Source organism: Lissotriton helveticus, chromosome 7 (genome assembly GCF_964261635.1).
Source record: "Lissotriton helveticus chromosome 7, aLisHel1.1, whole genome shotgun sequence".
In the NCBI taxonomy this organism is placed as follows: Eukaryota; Metazoa; Chordata; class Amphibia; order Caudata; family Salamandridae; genus Lissotriton; species Lissotriton helveticus.
Genome location: NC_136068.1, coordinates 1,254,243,079 through 1,254,267,637, shown reverse-complemented (window position 1 = coordinate 1,254,267,637; position 24,559 = coordinate 1,254,243,079). Strand labels below are relative to the sequence as shown.

At 42.9% G+C, this 24,559-nt stretch overlaps 1 protein-coding gene across 1 annotated transcript in view; it reads left to right on the top strand.

The window, feature by feature from the left end:
* CACNA1G (calcium voltage-gated channel subunit alpha1 G) overlaps positions 1-24,559 on the top strand; it is a 1,349,169-nt gene that overhangs the window by 848,759 nt on the left and 475,851 nt on the right. The window contains exon 12 of the mRNA XM_078654430.1: positions 16,559-16,673. Within this exon, the coding sequence (XP_078510556.1) occupies positions 16,559-16,673 (115 nt within the window). The remainder of the gene's footprint in view (positions 1-16,558; positions 16,674-24,559) is intronic.

Sequence of the window (24,559 nt, the reverse complement as noted above, 5' to 3'; positions counted from 1 at the left end):
TTTTCATTATTTTTAGCCTCTGGAAATTCCACTAGGCTGCAAATATTCTATCCTATCCATCACTATGATTGCGGAGAAGTGCATGACTAGCAAACAGGACCTGAACCTGTGTTTTATAGATCTTCAGGCTGCCTTTGACAGTGTTGATCGCAATTTATTGTGGTCAAAATTGAGAGCATGGGCTATACCGGAGAGTATTCTAAGGGGTCTCCTGCTATTTTACTCTGATACCTGGTCGCAAGTAAAAATAGGGGATGGCACACGGTTGTCTAGAAAAGTTTTTACATCAGTTGGACTGAAACAGTGGTGTGTCCTTGCCCCTTACTTATTTAATCTCTTCATCTCAGATCTTTCCGGGAAACTGAACAATTGTAATGCTCACCCACCCAAACTAGGCGACCTACAGCTCACCCATTTGGCCTATGCCAATGATATAGTACTCATGAGCCTAACGAAAGTGGGTCTAACCAGATTAGTAACTGAACTCTCAGCTTTCCTGTCGGCAAACAAGTTGGTTTTAAACGTTTCAAAAACCAAAACCATGTTGATAACCAACCGCCGTGGATCTCATTGCGATATTTGGCTAAAAGGAAAACCTCTAGAGAAAGTCTCAGCATACAAGTATTTGGGTTTTTATCTAGACGATAAGCTTGATTTAAAAGAACAGAAGAAATATCTGACGCAAAGAGCGGGTGCCCTGATATTCGGACTAAGTACTTTGACAAAAAAACTGGAAGGTCCATCACTTAAACCTTTATTAATCGTGATGGCCAACAAAGTTCTCCCAACTTTGGCCTATGCAAGTGAGGCAATGCATGGAAAGGATGCGGACCTACTTAACAGTTTAACAACTAAAATTTACAAAAAGGGTCTAAGATTACCCAGGATGGCGTCACCAGCGCAAATGCGACTAGAATTTGGCTTAAAAAACGAAAGACCGGGTAGATTATACTCATACATCAAAGTATGGTACCAGATCAAGCAAAAAGCAATCAATAATAATCTTAATACCTACCTATGGCAAGAGCTCAAATCCCCCAAAAAATCCATAGCAAATCAATTTATCACGCACGCTTTGGAGGTGACCTGCTCAAAAACCCTATGGGATAAAAATCTGTCATTTGCGGTATTCAAACAGGCATTAAATAAAGTGGCCAAACTCCATTCATTGGTATTGGACAAAGACATTTTTTCCCATCGCTCGCACTCTTGGGCTGTGATAAATGGCTATAAGGCATTAACCCCAGCACTTTACCTGGAAACAACTTATTCCATTTTTATTAAGAGAAAGCTGATGTCATTGAGATTTGGCAAATTTCCGACACTAGCCGAGGAACCTGCTTGGAAACAGCATGCAGCTATTACATGTAGACTGTGTGGTAGCCCCAAAGAAGATCTAATACATATAATTTGTCATTGTAAGATGTTGTCTAAGGAACGGACATATTTTTTAAAGCATAGTTTTCGGATCAAGAGGCTGCGAACATGTAGATCTGCCATTATTGGAAGCCTGGACATAACTGCCCCTCGAATACATTGCAAGTTGGTGAAGTTCTTGCAGGCATTTGAGAAACACCTTAAACAACATGAAGTTCTTAATTGTTAATAATTTGACTTTGGAAAATCATTGATTCTTACTTCCTGTACTTATAAAAAAAAAAAATATTTTACTCATTTTTAATGATAATTTTATAAATTTTTATAATGGTTGTGCGAAATACATCAACTTTTTATGGTTTTAATTAACTAAACAATAAAGTTTAAATTTCAAAAATTTCACTAGGCTGCATTCCAGTCCATTATTTCTTTACTCTCTGCACAACTACAGAGACATGGACCAACCAAATACAAATCAGTCTTGGCCTCAAACAAAAAGGGGCAGTCCAGCCCCAACTACTAGTCCACATCCACTTAGCAAGTATACACAAGTAGCCCTTGATAGGTTTCAGCCTTGTTGGGCCTCCTGAGTGAGATGCAGCTTGAGACCTGCGGCACAAAAAGCACAGCAACCAAGTCTGGGCATACCCATCGCAACGACTCACTGCGCATTCCATCCATCTTGTTTGTTTATTATTTTGAAGAAGTGTCAAGAGCAACAATGAGAAGAGACCAGCAGTGCCCGCAGACAGGTCTGGACTAGCCATTAGTCAGTCTGGCATTTTCCTGGCAGGCTGGAGGCTAGGGGGCTGCTTTCAGACCAGGATGGGCTGCCATGATGGAAGCATGCCACCATGGACCCATTCAATTACAGCCAGCCTGCAGGGTAACTGTGTTTGAACAGTTTTGCCAGGTTTACAGCCCAGTCCTGTCCACAGAGGACATTTTAAAATACTTGAAGAAACAGCTCCGCAACGAGAAATCGGGGTCCATGCTGCACACTTTCCCAGCAAACCTAGAGTTAGACCACTAATGTCAGCACAGTACAAACACATGTCCTCAGTTTGTCATTCACACCCCTAGCTTCCCCCTATGTTCCACTTTCACACGCCTGTCAATCCATTTGACCTATTTTATTCTGTAACTCTCACCTCTTAAACTCTTTTCCAAATGTAAATTCACAGAAGATTTTTTGGGTGGGATTCTGCTCATGAATTTTACTGAGCTGTGATATGGGATATGGAGGGTAGGAGTAGAGGGTAAGAGTACAGGATTGCGAACACCCAGCCAGCCAGGAGGAATAACGTGCTCTGAAAAAATCGCACGTTAAACGCTAAGCTGTGTGTCATACCTTTTTAATTGCTTGTGTGAAAGGAATTGAGGATGCGAGTGGAATAATTTTTGTTTGCTTATCTCTCTTCATTGGCGTCTGTGTTACTAGTTTAGAGACACTCGCTAGAAGAGAATAGAATTAGGTTGTCGGGCAATTGCCATTGTCAGTTGTGACACTAGTTTTTGAGAGAGTTTGCACTCTGAGCATGCCTGAAGGCTTGCTGCGATAAAGCTGGCTCCACTGCGCATCCACGCAGCAGGTGCACGTAGTGGGTATGCCAGCAACGCCCCAAAGGCAAGCCCATCTGCACCTGCCCGCAACTGGACAGGAGCAGTGTCAGCCATTATGCTGGGTTTTTCTTTATGCAACATGCAGGAAAACGTGCTGGGCGTAAAAAGGGGACCTTGGCTTTAGATGAATTGACTCTGGCAACTATAAGATGCAACAGAATCAGTCATTTTTTGCAACGGGTAAAGAGAAGCAAAGTCCACATAGCTAGTCCGCACTAGCTATGTGGTATGTGGTATTAAGTATAAAGTACTAGTACTAAGATAGCATTGTAGTATTGTACAGTAGTGTAGTATTTTCCAACTTAAATGTGCTCATTTAACTATGAACTCACTCGTCATAGATGCCGTAGGATAAAATGAACTCATTGACTAGTATAACTTAAATCAGGGTTCTCCATAGCCAGTTCTGGTGGGTCGGATCCATGCCAGATTTTTAAGATAACTACATTTGTCTAAACATTGATCTGCTAAAAATCTGGCATCGATTCGGCCCTCCAGGACAGACTTTGGATAACCCTGACATAGATGATCTCTTACCCTCAGAAACCTGGATGTTAGAGAGCTCGTCATCTGATCCATTCAATGTGACCTCTGTGGGTTATAGCGCCCTCCTCCAAAACTGTCCTACATACAAAATTGTAGGAGGGGTGGAGGCCATTTTTAAAAATTGGTTCATGGTTTCTCAAGTATCACTATATGATATAAATAACTTTAACAAGCTGTTGTTCTGTTTAGGTCGCAAAGAATTTCACTTGTTGATTTATATGACGTATTGCTCCCTCAGTGGGGCAAGCAATTTTTTCTACGAGTATTGCGCATTCATTAGTGGGAACCTCCCACATACTCCCTTCTTTTGGTGGTGTGTCATTTTAACTTTTGGGTAAACAATCCAGAAGTGAAATTTTAAGGCAGGTAATTATATGGAATTACTTATCTCAATGAGCTTGACCCAACACATCAAGTGTCCACATGGGAAAAGCCACACCTTAGACCACTTCTGATCTCATAATAAACAACCTTAAAACAATTTCTTCCACGTAATCAGAGCGTTTTAAACCCCCAGAAGGCGTGGAGGCTCTTGTGAGCACATTTCATGAATAGCTGGTACTAGCTCTTGGTCAGCTTGTCCACACAGCACTGCTCCATTGTAGACCGCACCAAATGTGCACAATGGTTCAATGCAGAAACTAAGCTTCGACGTTCAGAACAGCTATGGAGACTAACCAATAATAATGCGGCAACAAATAATTATATAACAAGAATGGAAAATGACAGATATTTTTTCAAACCAAACTGAAGCATGCCTCAAACAAATTGCTCGTTATGGAACAATTCAGAAAATTGTCTCTGAAACACTGCCCAAACTCTCCCACCTATGGAGCCCTCACATAATTATTGTGATCAATTGATTCACTTTTTTGGGATAAAATTAAAGCGTTAAGGGTAAAGAGAGAGCAAGGGGGCTGCCCTCCTAGTGACAAACAAATGACCTCTGATGGCGCCTCCCTCTCTACTTTTAGCTAGTTTTCTGTTGACAACAAACCGGGTGCACCCAGAGCAACGAAATTAGGGCTCACCACTTGATTCACAACCTGTTTCTATCTTCAAAAAATGTAGCCATGTCATTAGCCCTGCTCTCTAACACCTTCCTGTTAAAGAAAGATGGAAGACATTGCAGTGCTGCAAAAGGATTGCCCTATATCACTCGTACCACTTACTGCAAAGATTATGGAAGGACATGTCATGGAACAATTTTGCAACTACCTGAAAACTAACAGTTTACTTGCCGACTCACGAGCGGCTTTGTGCCTGATTCACGGTACTGTGTTGGTATTGTTACACATGCTAGATCTCTTGGGAAGCAAGTAAGACTCTAGCCAATCAAATGCTTGATTTTGTTGGATCTATCCGCTGCCTTTGTCAAGGTCGACTATGCTATTCTTGCAGATCGTGCTGGGGCACTAGGCATCACCAAACTGTGGGGAAGCGTCTCAAATCCTTTCTCGCTGGCCAGCACTGTCCGTACAGCTCTGAATAAGTAGCAGGAGGCGCTGAAGCAGAGGAGTCAATGGGCTCTTTGAAATGTAAAGGAGTGGTCATGCATCCCTGGAAGTGATGCATGAAGCTGGGCAATTTCACCTCCAAGAAGACTCTGGTCATGTTTAGGATCTCATAGGGATCATCCCTTTCCCCCTCACTTATTTAATATTTATGTTGTGCTTCTAGCAAAAGATTTAGGGGAGTGTGGAGTGAAGGCTTACATACTTGCTGATGACACCCAGCCTTTACTGCATCTGGACATCAATGTTGCCTCTTACACTAGATGTCAACAAACAATGTGCTTTGTATGGGAGTAGCAGTAAATGGTCTTAGCGATTAGACTGACTTCTGGTTCTCCTTAAATACTCACCTCTCAGTGGTGGGTTCCTTATGTTTATGTAAAATAAAATTAACATTAACAATAAGCGATATTTGTAGGAAATGAGAAACAAATGGCGAGAACTTAATGATAAAACAGTTGGTCCAGAAAAAATGAGGAAAGACTATCATGGTCCAGGTATCGACAGGCTCCCCCCGAGATCGGTAGATCCAAGTTGAAGACTTTATATTAGGCCAGGATGAGAAATGAAACCAGTACCTCTATTAGAAAACCAGTGCTGCAAAGATCTTTAAAAACATGCCGTCTAAGGCTTGAAGGGGTCTGACAGGAAACTATGGTATTAAATACAGGGGTGTGGTAAGAGTACTAAAACAAAATATGGGGGAAGGTAAGCTGTTTAGTGAGAAGGGAAGGTGCATCTTATACAACATACTCATTTGGAGTTTAGGGTCTTATTAGCATGCCACCCTGACCTTTTCCAGGTGGGCTGCAGACAAGAGGGCTACCTTAATGAGCTCGATGAGCTGCTGTCACCCAACCATGAAAACCCTATTTTAGTGGTGGCCTCCTGCAGTGTGGGGCTGGTTTTAATATTTATCATGGGGTGAATTTAGTTTTGAGTCCTGACCTGTCAGCATGAATGACGAGAGGCAGATGGTGTTTCATTGCCTCGACAATAAAGCAAACTTTTGCCATCTTAAAAGAGTGTCAATGTGGCCTTAGCCCTTGGTTCAATGGACAGGTCAGAGACACTGACTTTGCAGTGTATTGAGTTGTTTTGCACTGACTTTTTCTTGCACTGGCTATTAAAAATATTCCACCTTTGCATTCTGGATCTATGGTTTGACAGTTACTGCTTATGCAGATGGTATTGTTATTTTCACAAGGGACCCAGCTGCTTCTTTAGAATCAATTGCTTATGAAGCAGAAACATTTGGTACCCTCTCTGGATATAAATTAAATCCTAGCAAGACACAAGTGCTTTTAAATTTCACACCAGTTAGGCCTATTGTCGGGCTATGTCCCAAAGCTACTTATTTAGGAATTCGGATTTCATTTCAGATTAAACGCATACCTACCTTGAATTATGATATGTTGCTCCAAAATGTTATTACAAAATTAAGAAACTGGCATAAATTACCTATTAGTATGATAGGTAGTTGCAATATCATAAAGATGATCATACTTCCAAAATGTATATACTTATTTCGCTCAATTCCCCTAAGAGTTACTAATTGGTTTTTTTTAAACTGGTAGGCGCTATAATCAGCTTCGCATGGGGGTATAAAAGAGCATGTCGGGTAATTAAACATATTAAACTCCCATATAATCAAGGGGGCCTTTAAACTATATTACTGGGCTTCTATTATGGCCTTTTTGCTTAGTCTTCTTTCAAATGTGAATTAAGACTTTAGTCACCAGTTTCTCTTAGGTCATGATAGCCGCATGTTTCTTTATCAAACTACTGGCCCGAACTACTTCAAGAGAGTCCGTTTTAAGACTCTTAGGGAACTAGTCAATATCTGGCGGGAAATTCTTGTTAGGTACTCCCTCCCAATACATCATGACAGAGTTCCCCTTTGGGACAACCCATCATTACAGGAGATTTTCCACAATAGTATCTCAAGCAATTGGGCTAAGCTTGCGATTGATAGACTGAGACACCTTTATGACTGCAATGGTTTTCAAACATTTCAAAGTTACAAAATGCGTTTGTAATCCCACGGCAATTTAATTATAAATATCTACCCCTCAGAGACTTCTTCTTGAGAACATAGGGGGTAAAATCTGTAGCGACATATGGCATACTGACATGCTTACAGAAGGTGCCTCAGGAACACGCAATCCGCATAGCATACCAACATCTCTGTCAGGATAGAGGTGATCCACGTCTTTAGTTGGCTTCAAAATGGAGCAGTGTGCTGGAGGCAGACGTTACACCTACAGTGGTAAATAATGCATTTACAACTTTAAAAGAGGTTTGTTCAACAAACTTAAAGCTATAGCAGTCCTGGATGATATACATGTTATATTATACCCCAGACAAATTGCTGGCAGGGGGAACGAGGAGGATGATATCGTAGTGATAAGGTGAATTGTCCAAAATGCAGACTATATGCTGCAAAAATCGTGCATATGTTTGCCACATGACCATCTTTATTGACATTCTGGCAGGAAATCAGGCACGCTTGCAAGCATTGCCTTGGTCTCGACCTTGTTTTTACCACACAGGAGATTATGCTTGGATATAAGGCAGATCCCAGCGACGCACAGCGAGCTCTGATGGTTTTAAGATTAGCTATTTCGAGGGCTTGGATCTCTCCAAGACCTAGTAGCGTCGCAGAATGGTGATCTATTGTTTTTGAGATTTGCTAGAGAGAAAAGGTTTTGGCTAAAACTAGAGGCATCCGCTCATAGTTGAAATGTAATGCTGTTTGGCACAGAATGGCATAAGATTGATACAATACAATGTGATATTCCATGAGCCTATATCCTTTTATCCCCTTTTTTATATCCCGTAGTTACTATTTCTGATGTATGTATATCATTTTTATACTTACGATATGAATTCTTACATATGTACTGGGACTGTCATACTGTGATTTACTTATGAATTATGTTTGTCTCCTTTGCTTAAATAAAAAAAAAGAAGAAAAAAAAGTATTGTCAGAAGACCAGTGCTGCAAAGATCTTTAGAAACATATCCTCTAAGTCTAAAAGAGGGATGAAAATAAACTAGAGTATTAAATTTAAGGGTGTGGTAAGAGTACTAGAACTAAATATGGGGGAAGGTAAGCTGTTTAGGGAGAGTGGAAGGTTCATCCTATACAATTTACTCATTTGATGTTTAGGGTCTTATTAGCATGCCACCCTGACCTTTCCCAGGTGGGCTGCAGGCTAGAGGGCTGCCTTATGAGCTCAATGAGCTGCCATCCCCCAACCATGAAAACCCTATTTTAGTGGTGGCCTCCGGCAGTGTGGGGCTGGTTTTAATATTTTTGCCTGGGGTGAATTTAGTTTCCAGTCCTGACCTGTCAGCATGAATGACGAGAGGCAGATGATGTTTCATTGCCTCGACAACTATGCAACCTTTTGCCATCTTGGAAGAGTGGCAATGTGGCCTTAGCCCTTGGTTCAATGGGCAGGTCAGAGACACTGACTTTGCAGTGTATTGAGTTGTTCTGCCCTGCCTTTTTCTGGCACTGTGCAATGCGGCCTCAGATTAGTGATTGTTTGCTTGTAACCGTTTTGATGGATTACCATAACCACAGGCGTCCCGGAAACCTCAGCTCCAAACAGCAGCAATCATTTTCAAACCTGACACATTTTCAAGCAACATGGAAAGTCTGGTAGACCGAAGACAAACCTAAATCAATGTTAAACATAGTAAAGAAAGCAGAACACATGGATGGTGTGAGACAGAAATGAAGCAACGAAATTGGCTTCTTGGACTCAGCTGTCATCACTGCTGTCAAGGTTGCTTCAAACTTATTTGTTGCTCAGAACCGCTGGAGCGAGTTAGCACCAGCACCATGGGCATCGTATGACATCACTTTGCAGTTACACTCGAGCATTGAGTTCTCATGTGTGATTGGCTTGTACAACTGGGTCAGCCAATCAAGAAACAGCCACCAATTCTAGTTACACAGAAATGAAGGAGCGCATAGGCACTTTCTTGAAATCCCTAGTAGCTTTAGTATACTCTTAGAAAGGGAACCTCTCAGAAAGAAAGACTTATTTGTCTCTAAAAACAATTTTTTTTGTTCAAAGTATTTTATTTAGTGTATAGACATATATCAATATGATATGCAATAGAAGGATAAGGTTTGCTGTAATGCAAGCAATACAAGTAGATGTAACCCACCCATTCCATATAAACCTTTCAAAGATTGCTTCTCACATACATTAAAGTATATAGGGAAAAAGGACTTAAAAGTAGGGGCCATAATAATTCGAAAACATAGGTGGGAGTAGATAAAACAAGGGTTAGGCATAATGAAGGGTTTCCACATTGAAGGGTGTTCGTTATTGAGTACAAGACACACCTAAAGTATTGTGTATAACAGAAAAACACTCGTAGGAAGGAATTATAAACCATTAAGAGGAAGAGGGGAGTGTGTGTGGGGGGGGGGGGGGTATTGAAGAACAAGTGACTAGGTTTGGTTAGACCCTAGGTCAGTAGTGTGTGAAAGTTATCCAACTTGAATGTTCTCCTCAATGAAGCTATCTAGAGAGCGCCAAACAGCGCTGGATTGTGAATGGGGATGCAGAGAATGCGCCCCTTTGAGGGATGAGACCCTTTATTGTTCAAAATCTTCTCTAAAAACATTTTAAAAGGTTTAAAGATTACAGTAAAGCGTGATTCATGTAACCTTTTCAGATGTATGGCTGACTTTTTCTAAGCAAGGTTCCATTAGAGTACCTGCTTTGGCAAAGCCAACAGGTATTGTGTTAAGGGATCAAAAAGTAGATTGCTGCCATGTTGATTCTAAATGTAACCTGGCATCTTGGAACAGTAAAACAATGACACACTTCCGTAAAATACTGTTCCAAGGTTACAGCCACATTTAATCATCAATGTGGTAGCCATCCTGAAACAGTCAAACAATTATTAATCACTAGGTAAAAGAGTTTGCTGCCAAGTACAATGTCTACGAAATGAGCGGCCTGGCAGCACTGGTGGCGGATCTTTTGAGTACGCTAAAAAATATACAAGCAGATTTGCAGCAGAGGCAGGAAATGTGCTAGGTCCTTTGACAAGTAAAGAAGTGGCCTGACAGCCCTCAATGTGATGTATGAAGGCGGTAAGGCCCAAAAGAGATTCATTGATCCTAGTGCTGATGTAGATGCAGATGTGTTTGGCTAAATGCGATCACATGCAGGGTCTGACACTTTACAGATTGACTGGCAGTCTAGAGAGCAGATGAATGGCAGTGGCAATAGCGCTAATGGCTGATGGGGGCTGACCATGCCCTGTTCTCTGTATGCAGTGGCTGAGCTAGCATGTCAGTGACTCTCCAGGTGACCAAATTCTGAAGGAGGCAGACCCAAAGGTACTCTATGGGTATGTATACATTATTACTTTTTTTATTGTTTTTGTGAAAATAGGAGGCTTGGGAAAAGCTATAGCAATATGTAGGTCAGATTAAAAATACGGTCTGGTATTCTTTTGCCGCATTCAGTTGCTAAAGCTCCATAAACTTTTACTCTCTGATACAAATTATCCTGCAAGCCTTGTGAGTTTCCTCACACATAGTGTCAGGAAAAGGTTAAATGCTCTACTTTTAAAGCTCTTCTGATTCTTTTGTCCTCTCTCTTGTCCACTTTTTCTCTCTTTTCCTATATAGTTCTATTACCATCTTTAGCTTTCTTTGTACCCGCTTGAGTGTCTTACCCCTCTCTCTTCGTCTTTCTTGTTCTCTTCTCTCTCTATTTCTACCTTTCACTGTCTCTCTTGTGTTTCTTTCTGTGCCTATGACTTTTTTTCACTTTGTCTTTCTGTCCCTCTCTTGCACAGTCTTTGTCTTACTCACTATCTCTAAATGCCATTCCTTTCTCGGTTTCTCTTTTTTCTCGCTGGCACTCTTTCTCTCCTTCTCTGTCCCCATTCCTTTTTCAACAATGACACATCGAAGAGGTAGACGCAAGTTTACTTCCTAGGAAGAGGGACCCCTGCAGTTTGCTGAGTCTGGCTGCTGACGGATGCGCTCTCTGGCTGGTCTTCTGGAGAGACATGGACATAAAAGAGGGTCTAGCAGTCTGACAGTGAGCAGGCAGGGATAGCTTGAGATACATAGCCTGAAGGGGAGGCAGCCGAGCGGAGTGAGCAGAGCTCCCTGTCTGCCCTGAGAAAGACAAGCTGCAGACTGCAGTCTTGAGAAGAGAGAATAAAAAGGATGCATGTAGGAACGCAAGAACTCAAGGCACGTCAAACGCCTCTGCCCGCCATGCACGAGACGAGAGACTGCCGCTCCCGCGCATTGTTCTCCAACCAACTGCAGAGCCTGCCTAGCCAACAGCAAAGCCTGTCTATGAATATTCAACGGCCCAAGTTTCCAGGAGTGAATGTTGTGGTTTAATTTCTTAGGATGATATTGCACCCTCATATGTACTGTTCAGTTTATGTATGAAATATTGATATTTATTAATAATATTAGTTTAACCTTCATGTTCTCTATGAATCATTTAATTGATGTTGAAGGTTAATACAAATTGGACTCCACCCTAGATGTTGTCTATTATGAGCCCATTATTTAACCAGGAAGCTACTTAATGAAATATTGAGTTGCCAGGGAGTTGTATACACCAGCTCCAGTTTCTATCAGTTTCAAAACGATGGTGACTTCAGTTACCTTAGCAGAAGAAGTCTTAAAATTAAGGGGCCTATGTACGGGTCCCTTGTAACATTTTGTGACACTCCAGCACCACAAATTACAAATTAATATCTATGAGTTCAGGCAGAGCACATCACTGTGGTGTCTTACTCTGCCCTCTGGAGGCGTTCCTTGGGCATTGCAGTGTGTTTTTCCAAGCAACACCCATGGATTTTGATGCTGGTAAAGCGCCAAATCCATACGCCTCCATAGGTGAGGTGTAACTAAAAGAAATATCTTTATTTCTCTTCATTTTTACATTTTTCTATGTGTACTGCACTTTGCAGCATACATGGAAAGAGGAAAACGCCTCTTAGGATTGTTTTTGTGCAGGAAAGTACCACTGCCTGCACAACAACACTCCTGCCGACAACACACGCACCTTTCCACTATTGCACAAGGGTGCCTGCGTTGGCGCTAGGCTGCTGAAACTGTGCCATCACAGGGGTACAAGACAGGAATGCAATGTATTGCATAAGTACAGTCCATTTCTGCCCTTTCACGTAGGGCAGCAAAGCAAGGTGACGTTGTCCTCTGCCATAGAATACATACCTGTAAATGAGGGCCTCAGTGCTTAAAAATGTAGCATTTGTTCCAGTTTTTGTGAACGGCCAAACGAGTCCTAAAGGAGTAAATGAGTTTTTTGACAATGAAAACAGGACTTTAACGCCACATAAAGCGCCAACTGCCTTCTTCTGCCTTACAGTTTTCAACTCTCTGAACGAAACTGGGTAAAACAACCGATTTGATAATTCAAAGTACCAATCTAGGCACAATAAGAATAAACAAGGAAAGAACTGTAGTAAATATGGTCAGCAGCCAGTGGAAGAACTGCAAGTGCTTTGTTAACAGTCTGCAATCTCTGGCCTAATTCCTTATATGTTTAGTCATTTAATTAGCGTTTTCTGGATATACAACATCTTATAAGTGCTTAATTGGAGTTTTAGCCAATACCAAAGGCTCGCAGTGACAAAGACTCGCAAGCACATTGAAGTGGGTGCCGCTGGTAGAAGGCCATGCAAATATTCGAATTACAAGTGCCAGATTTTGTAAATTATCACCCATATTCTCAAGAAAGTGAAAATGTGCCCCCTGTATGAGTGCTGATGCTCCTGTATGGGACGGCATCATCGTCATCTCGCCCACAGCTCTAGGCCAGCTGGTGGCATCGTAATTGTTGTCTTACATCAAACATTGGCTCTACGAGGTATGCATTTCAGAGGGTTGCTCCAAAGACCCTCATGGTCTGCCCATGGTGTTGGGGAGTGGGCCACGCGCACCGGTATCCTTCTGTATCAAATTTGTGGACCCTGAGTTTCTCAGGGCCGTTCTCGGGACAGATCTTAGATTTGAGACTCTGGTTTTAAGACTACCCCTTGGATGGCTAACCCCTGTTGTTTTCTATATTTATTGTGCTAGTCTAATTTCTTTCCAGAAAGGTGTATATTGTACCAGATGCCGTCTTCCCACTGACCCCAGCTGCCCATTCTCAGCAGTATCTGCTACCTCTCAGCAGGCTTCCATTTCCTCTAGTGAGACATATATCACACCCCAGGGAGAACCCAGCATTGAAAATTATGCTTTTCCACAAACTTATCTGCAATGCCTTTATTTGCCCTGTACTGTGTTGTACTGTAGATTGTCTTCACTATCTTACATTCATATGCAGACCCATATGCCTAGTGTGGATGCCCCCAGAATGTTGTTTGCCTGCACCCCTGATCATGGCTTGAAAGGGCAGATAGAGGGTGCATTTGTAGGAGCATTCCTAGGGTGCAATGGGTTGCACATTCCTCCTAGGTTCACTCTAGATTGTTGCACTGGTGTACTCGGGCTCAGCCGGCCCTCCTGGTTTGCAATGTTATGTTATACGAAGTGGCAAATAGAAATATGTGCAGCTGCGCATCAGCCGCTGTGCACCTTTTCATGTCAGCATGGAAATTAATGATCACAGCTCCTACTGCTGTTAACCTTCTTTGTGCTCCAGTGCCCAGTAGATGAGCAGAACAGGCCCTCTGGGCAAAGAGAATATTGACAAACTGATAGAGTCATCTCAGAATGTGTGCTGGTCTCCTGTGGGATGTCAGCTCCGCTTAAATCTGCTCACAGGCTCCAGAGATGGCTGTATAAACCCTCAGACCCGAAATCGGAATTGTGATTTCTTTTTTAGAATACAAGATTAGGAAGGTTACTTTTCATATCATTTAAGATAGGCAGGAGAGAGGCAAGGAACCCTACTCTACAAGGTTAACGGATGTTCCAGGGAGTCTCCATGCCAGGGTACTTCAGCAGGATGAATTGAAACATACATTTATAAAAGTGCACTACACCCTAAGGTATCTAGGTGTCTGGGTGCTGCTGCTTAGCAAGGAGAAGAAAAAAACTTAAGCAGAACAAAAAGAATCATAGTTTGAAAAGCCAGGTTTTGCGGAAGGAAAGTAAATCCCCAGTTAGCTCTCCTGACCTTGGGAACGACAGGATTGAATGCTGTAGAAGAACGCAGAGATTTGCTCGGGATATAATGTTGTAAACGCTGTTTCAAGTAGTCGGGTCCCGAGTCATGCAGGGCTGTAAGAGCAATACAGAGGGCTCTGAATTCAATCCTTCTCTTAATGGGTACCAATGGAGGAGTGGAGGGGCATAGGATACAGAATGGTATTTGGGTATTAGCAAAATCTTGCTTAGCTTCACATAAAAGTGAGTCCAATTGTCATTGCTTGTGCTTGTACACAGTAGTCCGTGAAGATATCTGTTTTATTGTCAGCATTTCTGCTGCAGTTTTTCCATTGACCACTAGGTGTTGTTTAAAACGTGGCTCTGTTTGGAATGTTTTGTTCAGAGCAGGAAGAATGAAAAATCTACCACCTTTGAAACCAAAAGGCTTCTGTGGCCATATCAAACACAGAAAGGGAGGAAAGCTGCAAGAAGGTGGCAGGCAAGTGAGACTGACATGAATACCATCCAATCTTGAGTAAGGATTGGCAATGGAGAGTATGGTATACTCTCCAGGGTGTGGGGTGAAATCTAAGGTAGTAGCAGAGGAGCGCCTATAGCTTGAAGGGCTGTGTATACAATACATGGGGCTTTAACCCCTTGGCTGCGGAGCGGTTCTGTCACGAGCATGGGAGACAATGGAGAGTGGCTAAGCCCTGCTTGGGACATTGATCAGAATGTGGGTTGCCGCATTCTGCACAACTTGGAGTCTCTTAGTTACAACTTTAAGCATTCCCCAATACAGCAAATTCCCGTAATCCAACCGAGAGAGGATTAGTGCCTGGACCGCAATCTTTCTACTTTAGAGGGGGAGCAGGTATGAACATTTTCTCTCTTGTTTTCTCTACCTTTGACTCTTTCTCGCTCCATCCAGTGTTATTTTAGGGATTTTTGAGCCCTAGCAAGTCACATTACAGTTGCTTTGTGTTAAAGTGTAAATACAATATAATATTGTTAGGCATCATGCAGGATCGAAATATTAGAAAAATGGTAAACAAATTCAAAGTTGTTCTGAACCAGGGACCCCAAAATATGTTTTGCCACAGCCCCAAAAATCTTTAAGATGGCACTGAGTGGAACTTCGTATAACCAAAATGTAGTTTGTGTGGGTGCTGGTACAGTGAGGCTTTATTTATCAATGTGCACCCTGCAGTGAAAGATAGGTTACTACAGCGTGCTTGGAAAAACTTTTTTCGGTCATAATTCCCTACCAGAGGTTGCAACCTCCCTCCTTCCTCATACATTTTTTTTTCATACCTGGTGATGACTCACCCACCCCACCCAACCCCATTGTACTTACCTGCAAAGGCGCGGCCTGTGCAGGTAAGTGCAGTGGGGTGGGGTGGGGGGAGTCAACAGACGACAACGAGGGAAACAAATAAAAAAGCGCAAGGTAAGTGTTTTTTTTTTTACTTCAAGTTTCCCTCGTTGAGGTCTGTCGACTCCTCCTCACCCCACTGCTCTTACCTGCACCAGCCGCGCCTGTGATCAGAGTAACCATGGGAAGCAGCAATGCGGGAGCAGTTCTTCACTCAAAATATTTCTGTTTACTATATTTCATGTAGCAGTCTTTGGTGATTTTACAATTAGTAAAGGGCTGCAGGCATACTAAAAGGATTAGTGGCTGCCAGGTGAACACTGCAGACTGTTGACTTTTTACTATACGTACTGCCCTAAAGGATCACTAACAAAATACACCATGTCTGGAATAAACCATGTAGCTGATGGACATCTTTTTAATGTGTCCACAGGGCGCAAGGCATAACACAGAAACTAACATCAGCATCATTGCATAGCAGGTATTAGTCCTACTATGTCCTAAACCCTTAATGCATAGTAAAGATCAACCTTCTGCTGTAAACATAACAGCAGACGAGAATATTTTTACCGGAGAATAGATTCAATGTCAGCCCTACCTGCAGTGAATTTGTTTGTTGGCGGCTTAAGAAAAAAAATAAAAGCACCACAGCAACATTGCAGACTTCCTCCACCTTCGCGCTATTAAAAGTTCACTGTGGATGAAAAACGTCTGCCCTGTTGTTTTTTTTCGCGGGGAGGTGGTGAAAAAACACCAAATTCAGCATGCCATGCACCTCCAATTCTCGCTGGTTCGCAAAACCTGCATATATTACAATTGTTTTTGGTATATGCATCTACAGTTTGATTACGAGCATGTGGATCTTACTCTCGGTGAGTGGCCTTGTTAATGTACCCATGAATTATAATAAGGGGTTGTATTGCTATTGTGCTACAGGGCATTCAGTGACCAATGTGTTCTCTTGTAAACTTGTCTTCTCTCGTCTTGCTGCAGCATTTTAGGCATGCATCTCTTCGGTTGTAAGTTTGCTTCGGAGAAAGACGGGGACACCTTGCCAGACAGAAAGAACTTCGACTCGCTACTCTGGGCTACGGTCACGGTCTTTCAGGTACATACCTCACCTTGATGTGCTAAACGATACTGCTTTAGCACCTTAATATGATACATGATTACAATGCAAGCCTGAGGCAAATTACCTTGCTTTTAATAATTTTTTGAAATTGTAAAATACGTATGAAAAATGTGCTTTGTACCAAACTTACACTATGTAGCGCAGTGTATAATATGCAAGCGAGAGTATTATAGAAACCTGCGATATTGATTAAATAAGGGATTCATATTTGTTATTCATTTATTTATTGAGGAGTTTTTTTTATAGTGCTGCATGTCGGATACTTCAGCGCATAGTTCAGCTCGAATTAAAGACAGTGGAAGAGTTGAAGTCCAATCATCTTTAGGTGATGACCTCTGTCAGATGATGCTCATGTGCTACCCTCAATCCTCTGGTCTAGTCAGCTCCATTTTAGGAGTTTCCTGAACTACAAGTTCATGGTCAGGCACAGGACATAGCAAACACAAGCATATGATGGACGGAGCGCTGAAACTTTTCAGACACTCACCCCCAGTCACAGATCTGGGTTGAATCCATCATTGTTCCTTAGCTCACTTTGCCACCCTAGTTCAGACCCAGCTCTTAGACCTGTGCCTCATGGGAACAGTCCAGCCCGAACTGCTAAGCCAGGTCTTCCCTGGACCAGAAAAATGCATCCTGGCACCGTTTTTTGGGTAACACCCCTCATCAGGCAGGCTAGCTTGAATCAAGTGGCAAAGTGAGCAAGGAACCCATGTCTGGGCATACCCTGCCAACTTAGGGCGAACAAAGAAAACACAAGGAGATGATGGACGGAGCGCTGAAACTTTTCAGACACTCACCCCCAGTCACAGATCTGGGTTGAATCTATAATCATTCTTTAGCTCACTTGGCCACCCCAGTTCAGACCCAGCTATATGCAAATTAGTCTTGAACCTGTGCCTCATGGGAACAGTCCAGCCCGAACTGCCAAGCCAGGTGTTCCCCTGACCAGAAACAAGCATCCTGGCTTCAGCATTGTGGAGACAAAACCCCTTGTCTGTATATCTACAGTTTCACCATCTCTGCCAAACCAAAAGATGCGCATCTGATTTTATATGCCCGCCAGACAATGAGAAATTGACAACGAAATGTTGTTTTAAAGGCTCTTGATGGCTCTTGGTGGTCTCTCTACCATGCAAGTCTAAAACTACAGCTGGTATTGCAGCTTAGCTTGCAGCTGCAGGTGTCAAATAGATGCCTTTTATATGCACTAAATTGGATAAATGAGAGAGGAAACATCTAAGTCTACTAACTTTCAATTTTGTTGATTATGAAAGTTTAAACAATTAATTCCACTTGTAGACTTACAGTAACTTGTTTATTGTTGATTTTACATGTATACATGGGAAGCTCCTCCATGGCACCTCTTAAAACCATCTGGTATGCTACACCTCAGTTACGAAAGTCCAATAATATTATTTCACCATTTGGGATGGGCTTCCACCTTGGAAAATATGGAGGCTATAAGGAAATAGAAGTTCTTGTATACCCCAAAGGCTATGAATCTATCCATATGTCCACAATCCTAAATTGGGAAACTCACAAGAGGCTCCAGGCACAAGGACAATAAAGTAAAGTTGAGGAGATGAAGAGGAAACACTGCCTTCAAGCCCAGGTTCCATTAAGGAGAGGGTATTCGCCCAGGCCACTTTTTCCATAGTTAGGTTAGGTTCCACTTGGAGATTGGATTTAGGTAAGTTGTTTCTACGCAGAGATTTTGCCTGCTCTGAATGCATTGCTACAAGCTAAACTATTGGCCAGCTGCCCTATCTGAACATTTCAGGGTTTTGTTCTCTGAAGTTCCTTATAACTTATATTTTTGGCTATATTTGAGGCTTTCTTAATTCAAGGAACCTAAACAACTGCATCTCCAGTGTTCTCTTGTAATATGGTTGGTGGCCCTTGGGACAGGAGAAATGCTAACAAGTTAACAAGTCTTCCTCCCGTATTTTCTCATAGTCTCCTCTTTGGCCTCTTTACCTATGTCTATGTCCTGGCTGGTGGCAGCCTTTTTATTGTTTTGGAGTGCAGTGGCAACACCCAGGGGAGTGTCTTTTCTTGACAAATGTGCTCAGTTCTTTCTATGGTTATGATTCCAATACTCATCCCACAAATCAGTAAGAGTGCCAGTACAGAAAAGATCGTAATCATCCTTCAAACATTTTTGGGCAGTTTTAGCGCTACGTCATTCTGAATATAATTTTATATAAAAGATGAGAGTAAAATGGAGGATGGATGCTAACCACCGAAATTAATTAACACGTTTAGCCAAAGTTCTTTCTGTTCCGACCTCCTACAGGTGGGAGGGATACACATGGCTTCCCACCGAAGCAACTTTGCTGGGTTAAGCTTTATATTTAGAAGGTATCTAGCTGTGCATAATGCAATTGTAGTGTAACAAGCTGCAACTATACCCTCTGAAGTGTGGGAAAATCTAGAAATATTGAGTTTAAAAATATTGTGATACACTAATATCATCAAACAATAATGTTACTACAAAAATTCAGCATACAGAATATTGTTGTCAAGAATATTGTTTTTTTGGGAAGAAATATTGTTTCCAAAAATATAGTAGTTTTAATATCGTTTTCATGAATATAGTTAATATAAATAATATATATAATTGTATACTATTTTAATAATTTATCAGTTAGCAACATTGTTAGTATTATTGTTATATATTTTGAAAAATATGGTTTGTAATTTTTAGTGTTTTACTACTTTGTTTTTAAATTAATTGGTAATTGTAAGTTTAGTGGTGGGTTGTTGGTTTTGTAGAGTATTAAGTTGAGGAGCTTATTATTTATTTCTTGGTGCACATTTTTCAATATAGTTTGTTAATTTTGATGTTTATTTTAATTTAATAATCAATAATGATATGTTATATTTTAGTAGCGGGTTGTTGGGTATGAAGAGCAAATGAATAGGGTGGTAAGATACCTAATTGATAATTAAATGAAATTTAATGGTAAGTATTTTTATTGGAAACCAATTATTTAATGTATTATTACGAATTATAATTGTTTAATTGTTAAGTTATACTTATTATATCATTTTGTTAATGTATCTTTCAATGTTATTTCAATGTTATTATAATTGTTATTATTAATAATAATAAGTTATATTTTTGTAGTGGATTAAACGTGTTAAAGGGGTATAGGGTAGGGAGTTAATTACATTATAATTAGTTTAATTTTGATGGAAAGTATATATTTTCTGTAAATTAATCATTACATTCAATATTCATTATGTTAATTGTTTAATTATGACATTGTACATTTTAATTTACTTTGTTCTGGGACGGGGAGGGATCTCCCGTATTTACCATTCACTCACCAACAACACTCCCAACTCCCTCTCTCAACTCTGAGACAAGTGGGAGGGTTGGCTGGGGACTCTGGATGACGCTGACTGGAGGGATGCCCTAATCGGCGCTAAAATAATTGCAGTCTCGGCGAGGCTGCGGCTAGTCCAAATATACTTCTTACATGCTGCCTATCTTACACCGCTGCCCCCTGTCCCCGCTGTTCCCACTCCCAGGCTAATTTTTATCATATGGGGTTGCTTTGCCCTGCGATACAGGGGTATTGGAAGTCAGTAACGGGAGAGCTCTCGGAGGTCTTGGGCTGGGAGGTTCCCATCGACCCTACACATATTCTCCTGGGCATCACAGAGGGGCTGGATGGCACCAGGGCTGAGAACCTCTTCCTTGATACAGTGCTGGCAGTAGCCAAGAGGGACATTGCAGCTCACTGGCTGAATAATACCGCACCAACATTGGCGCATTGGCGCAGGGGGGTGGACTGGTGTGCTGCACAGGAACGGCCTCCTTTATGTGGCATAGGGTTGTCCTAAGAAATTTTGCCAAATGTAGGGCAAATGCGTCGGAGTGATAGAAGATAAAAGAGGTGTGGTGCCGCGGCCAGGGCGACTGACTCCGGAAGCTGGGGATCACGGTTCGATCCATGGCACTAGCTTGTTTAATCTTCCGGATGGCCCCCAGCGCCTAGGGACCCTAATGGGTGATTGTGCGCTTTACAAATGTGGATTATTATTATTATTATTATTTATTATTATTATTTGGACTGATGATCTCTTGCTTGGAAGTGGGTTTGCTGATATTGGCTGTATGTACATCAAATTTTTTATGTCAATGTGATATGCTTGTGTTTTGGTCTTGTTTTCTAAGGGGTATTTCTAAATGGTGCTGTGTTCTTTGTTGCAATCAAAAGTCAATAACATTGGTTATCAAAATTGTTTTTACTTTGTTAATGTAATGTATATTTTACTATTTATTTTAATTATTGATTTATAATTTTGAATTATATATTTGTTTATGTGTGTTAATTGATATATTATTATTATTTTTTATTTTTCTATTGCTTAGCTTGGAGTGGGAATATACATCTTACCCCTCTAAAGGGTTGGATGAAACACATCTGAAATTGCCGTAAAAAAATATGATTCCTTTTTTGTTGATCCTGGTTCATTTCTTGGTTTATTGCTGTCACTGATCCACCTGACATGCTTCCGTCTGAAACATCAATTTCACTGATATCATTGATCACTGCTGGGATCACTGTTTTCACAATTGCTACCCCCTCCCTCATTGTTTTCAAATAAGTGATCATACTTTCTATGAAATGTGAGAGTGCGACCTGCCTGGTAATCTGTAAAATCTTTGAGGAACTTCTGTGTTTTTTTGCTGTTATTTCCTCCTCTAATTTTCCCATGCGTATCTTTAAATTTTTCATAAATTGTTCCACCACTTCTTTTGATAGCAATTTACCCAATTCAATGAGTACTCCATCAGAGCGTATTTTACAAGAATATGCATCATAGTTAGTGACCACGCAGCAGAGTTATTGGACCACTCCTCCAATACATCTGGGTCTGATTCTTCATATGTTGGAATACTGAATATTCGTAACCCTCGGGGCACACACCCCACATCAATATTTCTCTAAAGTGATTCCGCTTCCCACCATTTAGATAAATCTTTCTTATGCAATTTTTCTAACTGATAGTATAGAGTTTGCACTTTGATTTCTTGCGTTGAGGTTGGTGTACTACCACTGACCCCCATCTGAGTAAAAAATAGTTTATTGGCAGTCGCTTTCCTTTTGGCTTCAAGACCCGCAGCAATTATTACTTAAAGTTCTTTTTTTCTATCCGCATGCAAGCGCTGACTCCAAGACTCCTCAGTCTCGCGTTTCTGTCAGCTCCCAGGCCTTTTGACCCATAGGATGCATATCCCAAATTCTGAAAACCAGGACAAGAGTTACACTCATCGTTGCTTCCAAGATTGTCTCCCACGTCCTCCGATGCCATGCCACACATGCCAGGTGCACAGACAAGGGCTCCTCCCACTAGGGTCCGAACACTCAGTGCGCTTCACTGTGTGGCAATCACTGCCGCTTAACGTCGGGTTCAAACTCAGGGCTTCCCGTCTTCATGCGCAGTTAGAAATTGTTTTACTGGCCTTTGGGACCAAACTGGGGAGGGGTGGGGGAGGAAAACAGCACCGACCAGAGACTCAAAATTAGGTGTGATAAAGGCCGCTTTATTGGAAGCAGGTGCATCTAGAACAATGAAAACCCTTGGCCTGCGCCGGACAAAACTATACCTCACTAAATATGCAATTTCCTGACAAACCCCCCCACCCCCTCCCCTAACTGGTTCCCCCAATCCAAATACAGTAAACAATTAGCAGAAACGTCAATTTGCCTCTCCACCTGGCTAAATCCTTTATTATGCTTGACCTACCCCCCCGATAATCCACAACAGATCTCCTACACTTCCCCCATATATTAGGAAGAACCGCCCCAAAGGCAGAACATCACCCCACACCTGCTCCAGCGACACCACCAAACCCACAACCCTCAAGCAAGAAACCAGATGCACCGACACCCAAGAAAACTCCACCAAAACCACCGCACACCACAAAACCCCTCCTACACCCTGAAGCAAAGCAATCACCCCCTCCCCGCCCCCCCCAGGGCCCACAATTAAACCCCCCCTCCAAACAATCGAAAGCACAGGGAGGGAGGGTGGGAAAATAAATACCTCCGTCAGCCCCCGCCCGGCTGCTGTGACACCAGACACCAAATGGTGACCTGTAACTTAAAATGTCCGGTTTTAAAGGGGGCCATCCCAAAAACCGCCCAAAACTAGCCCAACCCCAGCCCAATACTACTAAGTAGCCCAAAACCAGCCCACGTACGGTGCTGGCTCTATCCCCCCCTCTCCCGCGGCCCCAAAATCCCCCGGGGGTGGCAGGCCTCCCGCTGGTCGGCCGCCCCTCCCCAAAGCCCCATTGGGGCCAAACTGGGGAGGGGTGGGGGAGGAAAACAGCACCGACCAGAGACTCAAAATTAGGTGTGATAAAGGCCGCTTTATTGGAAGCAGGTGCATCTAGAACAATGAAAACCCTTGGCCTGCGCCGTACAAAACTATACCTCACTAAATATGCAATTTCCTGACAAACCCCCCACCCCCTTACCTAACTGGTTCCCCCAATCCAAATACAGTAAACAATTAGCAGAAACGTCAATTTGCCTCTCCACCTGGCTAAATCCTTTATTATGCTTGACCTACCCCCCCGATAATCCACAACAGATCTCCTACACTTCCCCCATATATTAGGAAGAACCGCCACTCGAAAGGCGTGTTAACGGCTTTCGACCCCCCCCCTAGGAATCCTGCACTTCCGTGTTTCTGCACACCAATGCCCTGCCCCAGAGCCTCCCTCAAACGTAGCACCTAACTCCATCCTGTACTACAGGAAAAACCCCCATCCTCCCTGAAATTCCACTGCCCCGTACCTAAGCTCCGGGTGCTCCATCCTTTCAACCGCCTAACACCTCGAACCCTCAGTTTCTGGTAAATTTCCTCCGGGTCCTATCAAGGGCCGCTGGCCTCTCAGCCCCCCCCCTCAACTCACCTGGGACCAAAACTCCGACCAAATGACCTGACATCCTGCCTACCTGCGCCGTATCCCTAACCGCCCCTCTTCACTTGTTTAACCCACGATAACCCTTTGCACGGTACCAAGCCCACGCCAAGTACTCTCCCCTGTACCACTGCACACAAAGCCTGCAACATCGCATGTTAGCTCCTGCCCTTTTTCTTGCCGCGGCCAATGAACAACCTGTTGTCCGCTTCCAACCACTGATTCCAGTGCTTGACCCCGTCCCCCTTTTTGCCTGCTTTATCAATGCGTTCACCAACATAATTCTCCAGCGCCGCTGCAGTAGGCCCCGCCCCTGCACCTGAAAAGACACACATGTGAGAGGCGAGAAATGTACTTTATGTCATACGTTCACTTCCCACCCCCCGCAGCCTGACAGGTGCCCCTAACAGTCCGACCTCCAGGGCCCGAGGCCCTCCCCAACACTGCCGCGCAGCCTCCGTCGCCGCCCCCCCCCTCAGGTGGAATGCCTCCGTAACGCCTTCGGGTCCTCACCCATACATCAAAGTGCGAGCCGCAGGACCCCCAACACCTGTGCTGCATGCACCGTGCCACCTCCTTCCCAACCAAACCCCCCGGCCCACCTTCCCACAGCTGAGTCCCCCATTCCCCCGCCGATGGTGCATTGTCACCCCCGAAAGCCCCAGTCCTTCAAACTCAGCCTGAACCGCAACACCCACCCCGCGGAAACCACCTATCCCCCTGCCCCACTGTTAGCTACCGCCGCAAACCTCCCATGCCCGCTCATATGCCATCATGGAATTGCCTCACGAACGCCTGCCCCACGCAAGTCCCCTTCACTCCCCCCGACAACCGAATTCCAGGCTGCGGTCCCGTCACAACGGACAGCGTCAGACCCAAACCACAACGTTGCCGCCCCCCTTTGTCCACC